The sequence below is a fragment of the Ovis canadensis genome, chromosome 1 (genome assembly GCF_042477335.2).
Source record: "Ovis canadensis isolate MfBH-ARS-UI-01 breed Bighorn chromosome 1, ARS-UI_OviCan_v2, whole genome shotgun sequence".
Taxonomy (NCBI): Eukaryota; Metazoa; Chordata; class Mammalia; order Artiodactyla; family Bovidae; genus Ovis; species Ovis canadensis.
Genome location: NC_091245.1, coordinates 62052754 through 62070243, shown reverse-complemented (window position 1 = coordinate 62070243; position 17490 = coordinate 62052754). Strand labels below are relative to the sequence as shown.

Sequence of the window (17490 nt, the reverse complement as noted above, 5' to 3'; positions counted from 1 at the left end):
AGGATTGCTATTTCCTACTCCAGGGGATATTCCTATACTAGGGATTGAACCAACATCTCCTGCATCTCAGGAAGATTCTTTATTACTTAGCCACCTGGGAAGCCCTTTGAATTCATTAGGTAGCAGCAATATATTATAAATATTCAAATTTAATTTTTAATTATTTTTTTAGCTATAACTGATATATAACATTATTAGTTTGACGTGTACAATATAAAGACTTGATATTTGCTACAGCATACAGGTTTTCAAATTTTTCCCTGCTTAATTAACATTTTAAATTAAACAACTCAATCATGTTAAACAACAAGGCTTCAACTGTCAATTAAAATAAGTCATAAAATAAATCACTAAATTTCTGTTAAATTTCAATCTAAAAATCAAGTAATTCATCCTTGAATTTCTCCATAAGACAAAATATAATAGAGATGCTTGTTCTTTACATATAGAATTCAGTATTTTGTTAGAAAATATATACAAACCTATTATGTATAAATTATTACTGAAATAATGATGTATCCCTGTGGGGAAATTAACAAGATGGCACCAGTCAGGCTCTCTCACCCCATGCTCTCTAGCTCTCTCGCCCTATGATCTGTAAACAATGACTCTGCACCACTAAATAACAGCTGAGATCACTTATAGCACTGCTCACACATGTTATAAGATACCTGATGGTCACCAGCAGTTTTGTGTGGTGTGTCTGTATGAGCTTCACATGAAAGTGCTGGCTGCTGCTGCTTTGGGGCTACTCCGGGGCAGCATCATGATTATGTTATGTGAGATTATGTTCTGGCTACATTATGGATACATTATGGTTATGTTGTGGCTATTGCTATGGCTGCTGTGTCAGCCAGAGGAGAGGCTTTGTTATGGCCACTGTGTGAGCCAGGAGAGAATAAATGTGTCTGCAATTCTTACAGCTCCTCGTGTCTTCTTCCAGCCTCTTAGCTAAAGCCTTGCCTACCCTGAGTTCAGTGAACAGTGTGAACAGGATCAGCAATACAATCCACATACACTAAAACTATTACCTTTGTGTGGTAATAGGAATGCAAATTAAAAGTGACAATAAAATCATCTGAAGGTGTAGTTCAGTTCAGTTGCTCAGTTGTGTCCAACTCTTTGTGACCCCATGGACTGTAGCATGCCAGGCCTCCCTGTCCATCACCAACTCCCAGAGCTTACTCAAACTCATGTCCATTGAGTCGGTGATGCCATCCAAACATCTCATCCTCTGTCGACCCCTTCTCCTCCTGCCTTCAATCCTTCCCAGCATCAGGGTCCTTTCAAATGAGCCAGTTCTTTGCATCGGGTGGCCAGAGTATCGGAGTTTCAGCTTCAGCATCAATCCTTCCAATGAACATTCAGACTGATTTCCTTTAGGATGGACTGGTTGGATCTCCTTGCAGTCCAAGGGACTCTCAAGAGGCTTCTCCAACACCACAGTTCAAAAGCAACAATTTTTTGGTGCTCAGCTTTCTTTACAGCCCAACTCTCACATCCATACACAACTACTGGAAAAGCCATAGCTTTGACTAGACGGACCTTTGTCGGCAAAGTAATGTCTGCTTTTTAATATGCTGTCTAGGTTGGTCATAACTTTTCTTCCAAGGAGCAAGTGTCTTTTAATTTCATGGCCGCAGTCACCATCTCCAGTGATTTTGGAGCCCCCAAAATAAAGCTTGTCACTGTTTCTACTGTTTCCCCATCTAGTTGCCATGAAGTGATGGGACCAGATGTCATGATTTTCATTTTCTGAATGTTGAGTTTTAAGCCGTTTTCACTCTCCTCTTTCACTTTCATCAAGAGGCTCTTTAGTTCTTCACTTTTTGCCATAAGGGTGGTGTCATCTGCATATCTGAGGTTATTGATATTTCTCCTGGCAATCATGATTCCAGCTTGTGCTTTATCCAGTCCAGCGTTTCTCATGATGTGCTCTGCATATAAGTTAAATAAGCAGGGTGGCAATATACAGCTTTGACGTACTCCATTCCCAATTTGCAAATAGACTGTTGTTTCATGTCCAGTTCTAACTGTTGCTTCTTGACCTGCATACAGGTTTCTCAGGAGGCATGTAAGGTGGTCTGGCATTCCCATCTCTTTAAGAATTTTCCACAGTTTGTTGTGATCCACACAGTCAAAGGCTTTGGCTTTAGTCACTAAAGCAGAAGTAGTTATTTTTCTGGAACTCTCTTGCTTTTTCGATGATCCAGCGGATGTTGGCAATTTGATCTCTGGTTTCTCTGCCTTTTCTAAATCCAGTTTGAATTTCTGGAAGTTCACAGTTCATGTACTGTTGAAACCTGGTGTCAGTGTAAGTCATTCTATTGCATGTGTTTAATAATTCAACTGATAAAACTGAAATTTACTCTTCAAGTAAATAACAATGAATGCACTAATATCATTGCTTTGTATTCCATATATAAATAATATCACATAATATTTCTTTCTCTGTTTGACTTATTTCACTAGTATGATAATCTCTAGGTCCATCCTAGACTTAGATGCTGCAAATGGCATTATTTCATTACTTTCATGGCTCAGTAAATATCCCATCATGTACATATACACCACATCTTTATCTATTCATCTACTGATGGACATTTAGGTTGCTTCCATTTCTTGGCTACTGTAAATAGTGCTGCAAAGAACATTGGGGTGCATCTGTCTTTTCAAATTATGGTTTCCTCTGGATATATACCCAGAAGTAGGATTGCAGGATCATATGGAATCTCCATTTTTAGTTTTTTAAGGAACCTTAATACTGTTCTACACATAATGGCTGCATCAACAATGTAGCAGGATTCTTTTTCTCCACATCTTCTCTAGCATTTATTATTTTTAGACTTTTGATTATGGTCATTCTGACCAGTGTGAGGTGATACCTCAATGCAGTTTTTATTTGCATTTCTCTAATATGTAATTATAAATATTGAGTATCCTTTCACATGCCTATTGGCTATCTGTATGTCTTCTTTTGAGAAATATCTATTTACATTTCTACCCATTTTTGATAGGATTTATATATATATATATATATACATATATATATATATATATATATAGAGAGAGAGAGAGAGAGAGAGAGAGAGCTATACAAGCTACTTGTATATTTTGGAAATTAATCTTTTGGCAGTCAAACATCATTTGCAAATATTTTCTACCACCTGTAGGTTGTCTTTTTATTTTGTTTATGGTTTCCTTTGCTGTACAAATGCTTTAAATAAGTCCCATTTGTTTATTTTTGCCTTTATTTCCAATACTCCAAGAGATGTAGCCAAAAAATATTAATGTAATTTATGTTAAAGAGTGTTCTGCCTATGTTCTGGCTAGAGGTTACCATACTAAGTGAAGTAGGCAAGGTAGAGAAAGACAAATATCACATTATACCACTTACTTGTGAAATCTAGAAATATAATACAAATGAATTTATTTACAAAGCAGAAATAGGCTCACAGACATAGCAAATAGGAAACAAACTTATGGTTACCAACGGGGAAAGCTGGGGGATAAACTGAGAGTTTGAGATTAAAAAATACACACTAATAAACATAAAATAGATTACCAACACGAACCTGTATAGTACAAGAAACTATACTCAATATCTTATAATAACCTGTAATGGAAAAGAATCTAAAAAACAAAAAAATATATATAACATATAAAACTGAATCACTATGCTGTATACCTGAAGTTAACACAACATTGTAACAGCACTGTATTTCAATTCAAAATTTAAAAAAGTTTTTAAAAATTCCAAAAGCAAACCAGACTAATGAATACACTAACCTTCTGCTTATCTAAGATCTTCATGGCATAATACTGTTCAGTGGCTTTGTGTTTCACCAACATGACTCTTCCAAATGAACCTGTTCCAAGGGTTTTTTTCCTTTCAAAATCTTCCAGCCCAGCATTATTCTAAATATACAGGAAAAAATAAAATTTATAATTAGAAATATTCATAAGAAGAATATGATAACTATAATAGACTTAATAATATATTATCAGAATTGATAATTTATAACTATCCATTTAAAAACAATATAAAAAGACTACAGAAATTCCAGTTTATTGATTCTGTTTTTCCCTTTGAATAAGAAAGGATCTTACATTTGAGGAGAGACTTATATCGTAAACAAAGAGTAATAGCAATGTGAGGAAATAAGATCCTGAGTTGAAATATAAAAGGTCACATTCTGATATGAATTCATAGTACTGGATTTATAATAAATTAGATACATATTTTGACAATTACAAAGTGACCAGAAGTATGCAATCATGGAAGCCACACAGGGCATTTGCAAAAAAACTGTAATGAATAGATAAGCTGAGCATCAGTCATTTCACCAGTTACCTCTGAAGAAAGCACTGCCTTACTATCCTTTCTATGTCTTTCTATCCTTATATAAACTAGATAATAACCGATGAGAGATCCAAATAATTTTCTCTCTCTGATGTGATAATAACCCTGTATTACCTTAACAAGTAACAATAAGGTAAAAAGAATTCCTCACTCCCACAAAGATAACCAAAAGTTAGAATCCCAGAACAATAATCAGTCTCTTTTTCTCCTTGAATAGATGCTTTGTTACAAGCAAAATGTCTTTGTTTGGCTTTAACTATAGCACAGAAGCAAAAAATTGGAGGCATCAATCTACTGAATTTGTTGCTGCCACAACAGAATGAAGATTACAGGGAACAAATTATGTGCTTAATAGCATCAAATAGTAATTGCTGACCCATTTGTTTAATAGGTTTTCATTATAAACATCTTCATGAAAATCTTGGAAAGAATAATTCCAAGGACCAGACTGTATAGCATTAAGCTTGAGAAATATATGATGCAATATGGTTCTTTTATAAGTAAGGAATCTGAATTGCTACTGGAATACACTGTAGTTGAACTTAATCTTTTGCAAATCAAACCTTGCCTTTGCTCAGAGCTTCTTAGTAAATCACTAAGGAGAAAGCAAGTGATTCAAAGTTTTTATTTATAAAACTTGTAAAAAAAAATAAAACTTGTATTCATTCCTATTTCTCAATTTTAAATTGCTATGAGATTCTGTATCAATACAGAAAGAAAAAGTCCTTATAATTCTGTTTGAATTAATTAATTTTATGGATTAATATTTAATTTTTGGTCTTATCAACAATGGATTGAAATGTTTAATAAAATTCCCAAATTAATAATGAAAATAAACATTATTAATAGACAACAGACTATCTCTTTCTGCCAGTCATTGCATTTCATACAAATATGACATCTTCCTCACCTCCCTTAATGTCTCAAATTAGACAATATCTAACTTCTTTTAATCATCAGAGTGACTGTGTTTTAAATTATGGCTCATGCTCTACATCTTGGTAATGATAGCATCTTCTTAAAACATAACATTTTATCTAGAATTAAATATTTTTTAGTGAAAAAATATTTGAAAAGGATTTTTATGTTAGGAATAAAGTTTTTAAAATTTAAACTGCTACTAAAGGTCATTAATTATTTATAAAAACAGATTCAAAAAAAGTTTTTGGAGAGTATAGATGGTTTTCTTATATATAGTTTTTAGATCTTAATTAAGATCTAAAGTACTTAAATTATATTGAACTTAACCCATCAAAACATTTATAAAGAATCTTTGTGTACTTGGTATGTTGTCAATAGCTAAGTATTTGTGATTAAGAATTCGAAACTATACAATATGATCCCTACTATCATAATTAATAAAAATAATAAATATTCTATCAAAACCATAAATCAAAATTACTATCAGACACTATAAACAGTTTGTAGGAACTTGGAACTAGTATCAAAATGTACCATCGAGTATTATATTGGAAATTAGTTCCTTTTCCAATTTAGGTATACATAAAATTAGTAATGAGTCAAAACCTAATGTTATAACAAAATTCTTACATTCAGCTTATATTTATTGATGCTACTTGGAAATTAAACTTTCCAAAGTAGTAAGTTATTTAGGCAAGTATCATGATTTTACTTAAAGTGAGATTTTAAGTCACAGAAAATTTTAAATGTTCCTTACCGGAGCAGGATTTTCCCATTTTTTTAAAAAGTCTTCTTTGGCTTTGGCTAGAAACTCTTTCACTGAAAATATATTAAAAAAATTTGACTTGTAAGAATATTCATATTACATATATAAATATATTACACATAAGTATACTTGCTTAAAAAACATAGACTTAGGTCAACTATGGTTGTCATGAAACATATATTCACAACCATGGTATACTAGAGAGCCATTTAGTTTCTTTAAAGAAGAAGCAAACATTTTCTCAAGTTTCTAAGAATATCTAATTCTGTTCTATATGAAGGTCACTTTGATAATAATCTAATAATAAAAATATGGTTCCTGAAAAAATACCTAAAAATAATGAAAAATGTTAGAAATGAATACAGGGCAAAATACTTATTGTAAAAAAAAGCCACCAGATATTAACAGAGCCTTTAAACATAAGAAGTGAAAATTCTATAGAATGTGAATTTATTGATTTATGGAATTTCAAAAATAATTGACTTTGATAAAGGGCTGTTTTCAGGCGTAAGGATTTACATTATTAGATTTGTATCCTCTCTATGAAAGGTAGAGAGAAAGAGGGAAAACCACAGACTAACACAAGAATAGCCACAAAGACTTAAAAATAAAACAACCAAAACCCCAAACAGCTTAAAAATCTCATTCTAAATTGGGAGCAAAACTAAATGCCTGAATGTTTAATTCATAATGTAAACTAAAATAAATTCAAAATCAGATGGTTATATAGTGATCAAGAATAGTCACATTATTATATTGAGCTGTGGTTTGAAGTTTTAGATTTGCTAAATGATGAAACACTTAATTCTTCTTCATAGTCTTCCCACAAAGCTATTAACAGTGACTTCTGTTTACAAAAGAACTTTAGGGTTTTAGAAACAAATAGGGAAAAAATTCCAGAGATATAAAATGGCATTAACAAAATTTATTATTGTTCCCATAGTTAAGTTTGAGATAAAAACATAACTACAAAAGAAGCAAATCTTTCAGTCTTTCTTTTTTTGGGAAGGGAGAGTTCCCAATATTCCTCTGATATCTGAATCTATAAAGAAACAAGAAAATAGTATTTAAACAGTGTTTAAACAGTAAAGGGCAAAAAAGTGGCACATCGGCATTTATTTCAGAAGTTATAAGAATGATGAAGGGGATGATAAAAAGACAAAATTAAAAGTTCAAGTGAGGGGTTCACAAATAATTTAATAAGATCATCTACTGATATAGTAGTGTTAAACTACTATTTAAGTAAGATATTTAAGATATACATTCCCCTGATGAAGTACCTTTGGCAAAACACTGTTAATCAAGAGGCCTGTTGACATTTGCTTTGAGATTTCAAAATGGTGCTCAGAGGCACCAAAAGCAGACATTAGTTTTTGTAAAACACTAGTGTGCATTTCTGAAGATAGTATTTTACTACTTTATATAAACTGTCACCTGTATTTTGCTGTAAAATACTCTAAAATGCCTATTTTAGGAAATGAGAAAACTAATTTTTAAAATTAGAATCTATCCATTGTATAAAAATCTCATTCACCAAAACAATGAATCAAATAACTGTACCTAATTATGCAAATATGATCTAATTTCTCCCAAGGGTGGATTTGGGGTGTGGAAAATTATTGCATTTTCTTTGACTTTAGGAAGGTTCAAATCATCCTACTTCTAAAACTTAATGTACTAGTTACAATGGAAGAAGAATGGTTTTGAAAATTTTTCTTTTTTTTCTTTTTTGCATAAAACAGATATATCTGCACATGGCATTGACTTGGAAATGACAGCTACAAAATAAGTTAAAAACATAATTTATTGCTAAATGCAACTGTGGCTTTTAAGAAACAACTTGTGATTCCCAAAATATACCCCTGATTTCTTTTGAAAAATATTTTTAGTTATCATCTATCTATAGAACTTTTTGCATATCAAATTGCAGTATAAACTCTCCAGATGCCTGCATGAGTATAGATAATTTGGAGACATGGAAGAAAATCAGAAAAAAGAATCCCTAACATCCTGTTTCAGCTTCTCCTGTCACTTTTTGCTAATTGGATCTTGAGTTAAAAAAAGTAACTGGTCAAAGGAAGGACTGGCAGTTTTTGCCAAAGATGGTAAGTTGAAGGAAAATTTCCTTTTTCCTGCTTGGTGAACAAACTAAAGGAGAAAGTTTAAGTACTGCTTAATTTCATGCACTAATAGGATATTCAGGAAAATCTTTGAAATACTCTGTATTCATCAGTGTTCTGAGTTTACTGTCAAGTAATATTGTAGAAGGTAAATAACAATTCTCATACAAGCCTTAAATTATCAGAAACTATGTGAATTAAAGATGTTGAATTTTACAAATTATTTCAACATATAACAAGATTCCCTTTTAGAGTAAGGATAAGCCTTAATTACAATGTCATTAGATAGTTCCACAAAGAAAATCTTATTCCTGAAACACTTTTTGTCACATAAGTATATATATATACACATACACAAATCTCTAGTTTATATGTGCACTATTTAGATGCAAAGATGACATAGTTAACTCTTTGTAAAAGTATTAGTTAACCAAAATATATATTTTATAAGCAAAAAATATTTTACAACATGCTAGATTAAGAATAATTCTAAAACAATAGGTAATCTAGAGCCACATGTATTTGCTTTGTATTTTATTATTTTTACACAGTGGTAAACTTAACTTTCTAAATGTTTTTCTCCAGTTATTTTTAAAGCTTATATCCACTGATGGTGTGTGTGTGCTAAGTCACTTCAGTCGTTCGGACTGTTTGCGACCCTAGGGACTGCAGCCTGCCACTGTCCATGAGACTTTACAGGCACGAATAATGAAAAGTGAAAGTCACTCAGTCGTGTCTGACTCTTTGCGAACCCGTGGACTATACAGTCCATGGAATTCTCCAGGCCAGAATACTGGAGTGGGTAGCCTTTCCCTTCTCCAGGGGATCTTCCAATCCAGCGATTGAACCCTGGACTCCTGCATTGCAGGCAGATTCTTCACCAGCTGAGCCACGAGGGAAGACCAAGAATACTGGAGTGGGTAGCGTATCCCTTCTCCGGGGGATACTGGAGTAGGTTGCCATTTCTTACCCCAAAGGATTTTCTCAACCCTTAGGATCAAACCTACATCTCTTGTGTCTCCTGGTATTGGTAGGCGGATTCTTTACCATTAGCTCCACCTGGGAAGCTCTCATATGTGTTGAGCTCCAAAGCCTGTGGCTATAGCAGGATATCACAATGATTTAATTAAGTTTAAATGTAGATACGGCTTATGGGCTTCCCAGGTGGTGCAGTAGAAAAGAATCTGCCTGCCAATACAGGAGACACAAGAGACGTGGGTTCAATCCCTGGGTTGGAAAGATCCCTTGGAGGTGGGCATGGCAACCTACTTCAGTATTCTTACCTAGAGAATGCCATGGACAGAGAAGCCTTGAGGGCGAAGGTCCACAGGGTCACAAAGAGTCAGACACAACTGAAGTGACTTAACACGACATACATATGCTCTGTAAAATTGGTTCTAATACTTCTCAGTAATCATAAGTACCTATTTAAAAACACAGTGATTCCTAGCTCTTAGGAAAAATCATCTCAACAAAGGATTTTTCTGCAAACGTATTTTGTCTGTGTGCTGTGCTTAGTCGTGTCCAACTCTTTGCAACCCCATGGACAGTAGCCAGCAAGGCTCCTCTATCCATGGGCATTCTCTAGGCAAGAATACTGGAATGGGTTGCCAGGCCCTCCTCCAGAGGATCTTCCCAATGGAGAGATTGAATCCAATCCTCTCGCATTGCAGGCGGATTCTTTATGGTCTGAGCCACCCGAGAAGCCCAAGAATACTGGAGTAGGTAGCCTATCCCTTCTCTAGGGGAACTTCCTGAGCCAGGAATGGAACTGGGGCTTCCTGCATTGCAGGTGGATTTTTTTACCACCTGACCTACCTGGGAATGGTCAATAATGGAGCAAGCTAGGTGTGAAAAAAATGAAGACACCAAAAATTAACTCAATTTCTTCCCAGAAGTATATACTTCAATTATATTTATTTTCCAGATAAAGTTTTTCTCTTCAGTTTAAGAAGTGAGCATACCAAATGAATATATATGTTCACCTAGGGTTGATTTCAAGAAATATTTACCCCTATTCATGAGATGAAGAAAGTGATAATTTTTATGAACATCCACAAGTACATTTAAAAAAACTTAATTCTTACCACCCTCAAAGTATTTTTGAATATATTTACACATAGGATGTTGTTAAAAATTTGAGTTCATTTTAAACATTAGGAAAATTTATTAAAAATTTAAGTATGGAATACTCTGTTGTTAAAATCAAGTATGAAATATTTTATGTTGTTCAGATAATTCTGCAATGTTTCACTAATTATAGGTAGTATATTTATCTATTAGGCAGTTTTTGGTTCTGTGTTGCTGCTAGATTCTAGATTGCTACCTATTATAAAAAGAGCATGTTGTTAGTTACAGTATGCTGTTATGCAACATTTAAAGGAGGTTATCATTCACATTTTATAAGAAAGGTTTAGAAATCTATTATGGTACAAATTACAACTACTCCAGATAGTGAATTCTCCAGTTTTCTTTGTAATGAGATAAATGTCACCTCCCTCTTTTACAGTAAAAAGACAATTTTATTTAACTTCTTTTAATGGCTGTCAGAAAATAGAAGAGAAACAGAAAATAGGACAAAATAGAATATAAACTTCCTAGGGTACATACCCAATTTTTAAAATATTAGCTGGTTTTTTTTTTCAAAATTTACAATAGCATAATTATCTTCTAAAAACCTTTCATTAACCTGGGTTATTTAAGTGGTATGTGCTTGTCAGTTTTGTGCTACCCTCTATATAAAGTGTACCATGTACAGTATTTCACAGTACTATATGTTGTTTCTAAAATATCATATAAGAAACTATAATATAAATCATTTCTGTAGATAAAACTCAACACAAAACTAAATAAGCCATTTCTTTCATCAACTAAAATATTTTATTAACTCAGAATATTTTATAAAAATATAACTTTACTAATAGCATAGCAATTTGCAAACAACCAAATAAAAAGTCTTGAAAGGTAAGATTTGTTTTATTAAAAGTAGTTGCCTACCAGATACTTCTGAAGATAAGCAAGCTTGTATCCGAAAAATAAACAATGATTAAATGACACTTACAGGACAGCATATTAGCATGAAATGACCTATACACAATACAATACAAATCACCTATACACAATCACCTATATAGAATATTTTGTACAGAATAAAGCATTAATGTAGAAACAATTATTTGACTGAATATATTCAAATAGAATATTTTAGGATTAAATGGTAAGGAAATAAAATCAATAATTACTGTTTAGTGCCAGCATCAATACTAATTTTCTAATTTTCCTTAAGATCACAACTAAAAGTTTAAATATACATCCTATAACCACTGCAGTGCTATCTCTGGACTTTTGTTCTTTATTCAAAACTTTAGGAAAAGACACTGAATTGTAATACTTCATTAAGTCCCTTCTGAGAGACAAATAATGTCTTCCAGACAAACAGTGTCTTCACTGGTGCTGTTTTAACCATCTTGTTAACATTTGTAGACCATTGTTCAATGGTACCAGAAACTGAGTTACAATTGGGAAACACAATAAAGCATAAACATATCGCTACTATTAAGCAGATGAGAAGCTAAAGGGGAGATAGATGAACCACTGTACTGGAATGTGACAAGGATCACAACTAAGAAATCGATAGGTGCTAGTCTAGTGCAAAAGAGGAAATTCTTGGGTAGTAAGTTAAGTCATAAAAGATGATGTGCCATTTGTGCTGAATCTTGAAGGATAAACAGTTCCCCTGGCAGATAAAGCTGAGAAGGACAGGCTGGGATGATCTTGAATAAAAGGCATGGAGGAAAGAGCATGGTTTACTCAGGAAACGGCAACAGACTTGAGGACAGGGTAAAGGTGTACAGCAGCAGTGGCAGGTGAATGCAAAGCAAGAAAGTGCCCCATCAGGCAGGTTCACCACAGCAATACTTTACAATGTGTGGGAAGGAACAGGAATAAACTGTTATTCACAATTGCTATACTCTACTTCTGGGAAACAGGAGGCAACATATCTTGCTAAAGAATGAGGGGAACCAGAGAGAGTAAGCAGGAATAACAGTGGAGATTGCAGGTCTGAATATTTTAAATCTTGATGGCATACATTTAGGGAATAAGGGAAGGAGCTGTCCCTCTAAAATTTTCTATTAGGGAAAGACTAAGTATTTGGTACTATAAGCAATTGTTTCTTACCGGTATCTTTTCTTGTAATAAGTTAAAAATTTTTTTACTGAGCAAATTATAATTCATGGACCTCCCTCCCTAATCTCTTCATAATTAAATTATTTTCATTTTCATTCTTTACCTAAATAAAAGCATTATTCTATTTGAGTTATTCAGTGTATGTCAGAAAGCACAAAATAGGATGGGGATGAAGTAAATTACCTATGAAAATACCAAGTTCTATCAACAAATAACAGTACAATCCCTTTCAAAACCTCGAGGAAATATAAATCAAGTAAACTGCAATAGTTTGTCTTTTGCCATCACTACTTCAAACACCCACCTCTTTAGAGCTCTGTATCTGTTATTTTTAAGTATACCCCCCACACACATACATGCTGTACAAAAAATTTCAGTAAGCTAATATATAAAATATTCTAGTCACAAAATACCTCATAAAAATCTAACTTAGAGCAATAAACCAACAGAATTATTCTGTAAAAATTGGATTCCTACCAGATGCTTCTGATGATTTGCGTGCTTGATCAAAAAGAATAAATTGAACAGATTAAATAACACAAAATAACATATACACAAGAAGTTATCAATCCATGTATGTTCATTAGATATTCACAAATAGGAACAGAATGAAAAACACATATTCAAAAATGTTTTATACAATGATTACAATTAATTCTTTGGATACATATTTTTTAAAACCAGTTAAAACCCTACTCTGCAAATATATTAATGAAATACCATATTTCTATCCTTTTAATCTGAAAAGCAACTGTGTTCACTTTGCTGAAGAGACACGTTACTTCACCATATTCAAACATGTTTATTCAAAGCAAATTCACTGTAACCTTAAAATGAGCATGGATATAAAAAACAACTCTAACTACTACAACTGTATTTGTGCAGTTCAGTGGATGAGACCATGCCTACTTTTGTTTTCTAAGATATTAATTAGTCTTGCACAAAGTCACACATGGATGAGTGGTTGGAAATTTAATAGGCAATAAAGGCTATACTTTGTGTTGCAATACTAATTTTTACTGTTCTGTCCTCTCCTTATGATTTTTATTAGTTAATTCTTTATCAAGTCTTGGTTACAAGTGAACATTATAATTGACTCACTTTCACTACATGGCTAAAAAAATTTAAAACTTTCGGTGAGACATATATAAATGATCAAACTATAGACAAACACACTAACTTACTTGACTAGTATCTATCTATCAATCATGGGCAGATGGATACACTAGGAATCCACACAGTGTACTAATTCACTACTAATCACACACATATGCCTTCTCTCCCAACTTTCTATCTTGGAATGCTGTGGATTTTTTCTAACCATCCAAACTATGTTTGACTGAAGATGTTCCCGATAGGATTTTGTAATAATAAATATTACTAAATTTATAGTCATAAAACAAATGACCCAGAAAATTTTTGAAATGCTCTTTGAAATGCACTTTACTTGCTTAATTGTTCACTGACGCTTTTTCTCAGAGGATATCATACCTACCACAATATATGCTAAAGATTTTACGTTTGGTTCTGAATTCAAATACTTTTGTTGCTGGACAGTATAGAGCTAGGAGTGGATCCCTAGCTGATACGGTATGCACGTTTTCAACTAAACTAGATAATAACAAATGGCTCAATAAATGGTTGTACCAGTTTATATTACCACCATATTCTTGATGATCCATACCTCAACAAAATGCGTTACTGTTTTTTCTAATTTTTGATAATCTAGTGGGTATGAAATTATAACTGCTTGTTAAAGATTATAAGTATCTCAGTAGAATTTTATAATTTTTCTCTTAAAGGTCTTATTATTCTCTTATTAGATTTATTCCTAGGGTCTTTAGAGCTCTGGTGGTTATCGTAAAAAGGAGATTTTTTAAAAAAATTACCATTTGTTTGTTGCTGATGTATAACACACAATTGATGTTTATATACTGGTCTTATTACATGGCAGACTCTCATCAATTCTAAAGTAACATTTGTAGAGTTTCTTGAATTTTCTATGTAGATAATCACATATCTATGAATAATGATACTTTGGTTTCCTCCAACATTTTGTCTTACTGTTCAAGATTTGAGTCACAGTGTAATACTGTACAGACAATGAGAATCCTATTCCTGTTACTAACTTCAGAGAACATGTTTCTAATTGATTTCTTTCCCATACTTTACTTGTAAAGTTATACTAGAATACACAGATTTAAGAAATTAAGAATATATCCTCTTTAATTCTTTGAAAAGTTTTGTACAAGATCAAAATTTTTGTTCTTTTTGAACTTGACTATAAAACTGTCCAGTCCTAATTTTAAGTTTTTATTTTAACTATGATTAATTTTTAAATAGGTTGTAATCAAATTTTTAAAAAGTCTTCTCCATGAACTAACCTTTGGCTCTGATGAATCTTTATTTTCTATTCCACTGATTTTGGTCATGTCCCTATTAGTTTTCTTCTTTTGATTAACCATGCTATGTTTTCCCTAACTTTACTTGCACACTTCTATCATAAATATCTTTCCCTTTTCCTAATACACACATTTAAAAATTTGTCTCTAAATCCACTTTAGCTGTACTCTACAAGTTCTGATACCTAACTGAATTTTATTAGTTATTTCTTGACCTGTGTGTTACTGGAATTTTTTAAATCCCCAAATACAATATTTGTGTTTACTTATTTAGTTAGTCTTTTATTATTGATTAAACTCTACTGCTTTGCAGTCAGAGACCACAGTGAAAGAAAAAGTGAAAGTGTTAGTCACTTCGGATTGTCCAACCCACTGAGACCCTATGAACTGTAGTCCTCCAGGCTCCTCTGCCTATGGAATTCTCCAGGCAATAATAATAATAATAATAAATGGCTACAGTGGGTTGCTATTCCCTTCTCCAGGGGATCTTCCTGACCCAGGGATTGCACCCAGGTCTCCTGCATTGCAGGCATATTCTTTACCATCTGAACCAACAGGGAAGCCCGGAAACCAAAGAATATCTCAGTTCTTTAAAGTTTTTCAAATATATGTAGTCAAATTTTGTAAGTGTTCTAAATATTTCTGTGTACTCTCCAATTACTGGGTGACAATTCTTTATATATATCTATAAATATTACACGGTTATAATTTTTCCTTCTAAATGGGTCAATTTTATGTATTTTGAAGCTCTGCGGGAGGCATATATAATTTTTTCCTCATATTTCCTTTTTATGTGATTATTAATTTTGAACAGTAGTCTCAACGTGAAAATTCTATTCTCTGACATTCTTGGTAGGATCTAATGCTATAGTACCTGCTGACTATCTTTTGCTGTAGGTTGCGTGTGTATGTGTTGTGTATCTACTTTGATTTTAGACTGTGAGTTCAAAGTTTAGTTGGCCTTTATCTATGAGAAAATCACAGGGTTTGATTTGAGGATATGTTTCATATTAGCTTCTGCCTGGCATCTGATAGATGTTACCAGCCTGACACTGTTACTATAAGGTATTTTATTTAAAATTATTAAACCACACAATTAATACAGATTAAAACATGAAATCTACAGGAGGAGAAGCAGTTTCTCAGGAGAAGGATCCCATACACATGCACACACGGCCCTCCCAGTTTCCCAGGAACCCAAGCCAGGAAATGCAAGCTTCCATATTCTCACCCTGTGTCAGAGAAGACATTTTATTTTTTACTCTATGCTTTCACTGAGGTTATGATCCTTTGTGGATCCTGGCTTTATATAGGAATCTAAGATATCACAAGTTGAATGGATCAAGGAACTCATCTTCTGTCTCTGTGAGGCTATTTAAAACAAAAGCCCTTGGTGACCAAGGTATAAAAATTTCCTCAGGGTAGTCAAAGTATTCTCTCCATTACAGCTCTGATTTTTCACTCACCATTTGACTTTCTGCACACTGGCGATTTCTATTATAGTCCTGTAAGTTCAAGTATTCATTGAAAGGGATGCTGTTACATTTTATTTAGTACTTTCTTCTATGTGCTCTTATATCTTTGTCAATTTTTGGTCTAGAAGAATTTTCAAATTATCCAGTCTCCAATTTATGAAATTTTTTCTTTATAAGACAAACTATGTGTTACATTGTAAGATGCAAAGAGACCTGGATGTTTGTGGAATTCATTATTTTTATCCATGTAATTCAAAACTCCCATCAGGATATATTTAGGTGCTGGTGTTTTTGTTAAACTTTGTCAACAAATAATGAGCTTCAAGTTATACATTTAAGTTTTTTTTCAACTAAGTTTTCCTAAATCCTAATTTTTATTATTGTTTCTGTTCTATTCATCATTATCTGTTCTGAGGGAATGCCATCATCCGACTTGTAGAGTTTCCTACTTTATCTAACATACTTTTCACTTCGAAATTTTTATCCTATCCATTTTCCCTGCATTCTGGTAAGTTTTATCAAGTTAGTTCTCTACGTCATTAATTCACCTTTGTGCAGTGATTATTTTACTCTTTACTGCTTCTAATGTAGTTTTATAGTCTACAAATACCAGGTTCATTTTCTTATAATCTGCTCTTACCATATCATTATTGTTCCTTTCCTATTCCTGCCTCTCACCCAGCTCTCCTCTCATCCCCGTTTCCTGTTTCATCTTTCTTTCACATCCATGTTCACTTGAAATTTTTAAGAACTCCACATAGATGCTATTATAAGTTCTTATTTTAAATCCTCCCCACAAACATTTTCTAAACATAAGGTCATTCTCTTCCTCTCGAAGGCTATGAACTTATCCTTGAGCATTATCTCTTTTATAGGCTACACACTGTTGCATTTCTTGTTTATTCATTCATGAACAATGAGAAGCCTTTCAGAACTTTACAAATGCTCCCCCCCCAAAAAAAAGTTGGATCTTCCCGTCTCCTATTTGGGTATGTTAAAATCAATTTTTCAGATCTTTTAGTTGATACATATACATATTTATATTATCATTTAAATCCAGTAACTTTCAAAAATGCAAATGGAGCCAGGACTATATGGTTTACTGGTTGTGATGCCCACTACATCAGGTGAGAGCTCTGTTATACCTGGAAGAAGAAAAGTCATTTTTCTCAACTTGAGTAGACTAACAAATTTCTAGTTGCCCCACTATTAACTGTTTTAGAATGAAAGAAATCAGCAGTGTTGATCTTTCACT

At 33.0% G+C, this 17490-nt stretch overlaps 1 protein-coding gene across 3 annotated transcripts in view; it reads right to left on the bottom strand.

Moving 5' to 3' along the window:
- PRKACB (protein kinase cAMP-activated catalytic subunit beta) overlaps positions 1-17490 on the bottom strand; it is a 145879-nt gene that overhangs the window by 42767 nt on the left and 85622 nt on the right. For all 3 annotated transcript variants that reach the window (XM_069596231.1, XM_069596241.1, XM_069596221.1), the window contains 2 exons: positions 6042-6103; positions 3790-3918 (listed from right to left, as the gene is read on the bottom strand). In XM_069596231.1, coding sequence (XP_069452332.1) covers positions 3790-3918; positions 6042-6103 — 191 coding nt within the window. The remainder of the gene's footprint in view (positions 1-3789; positions 3919-6041; positions 6104-17490) is intronic.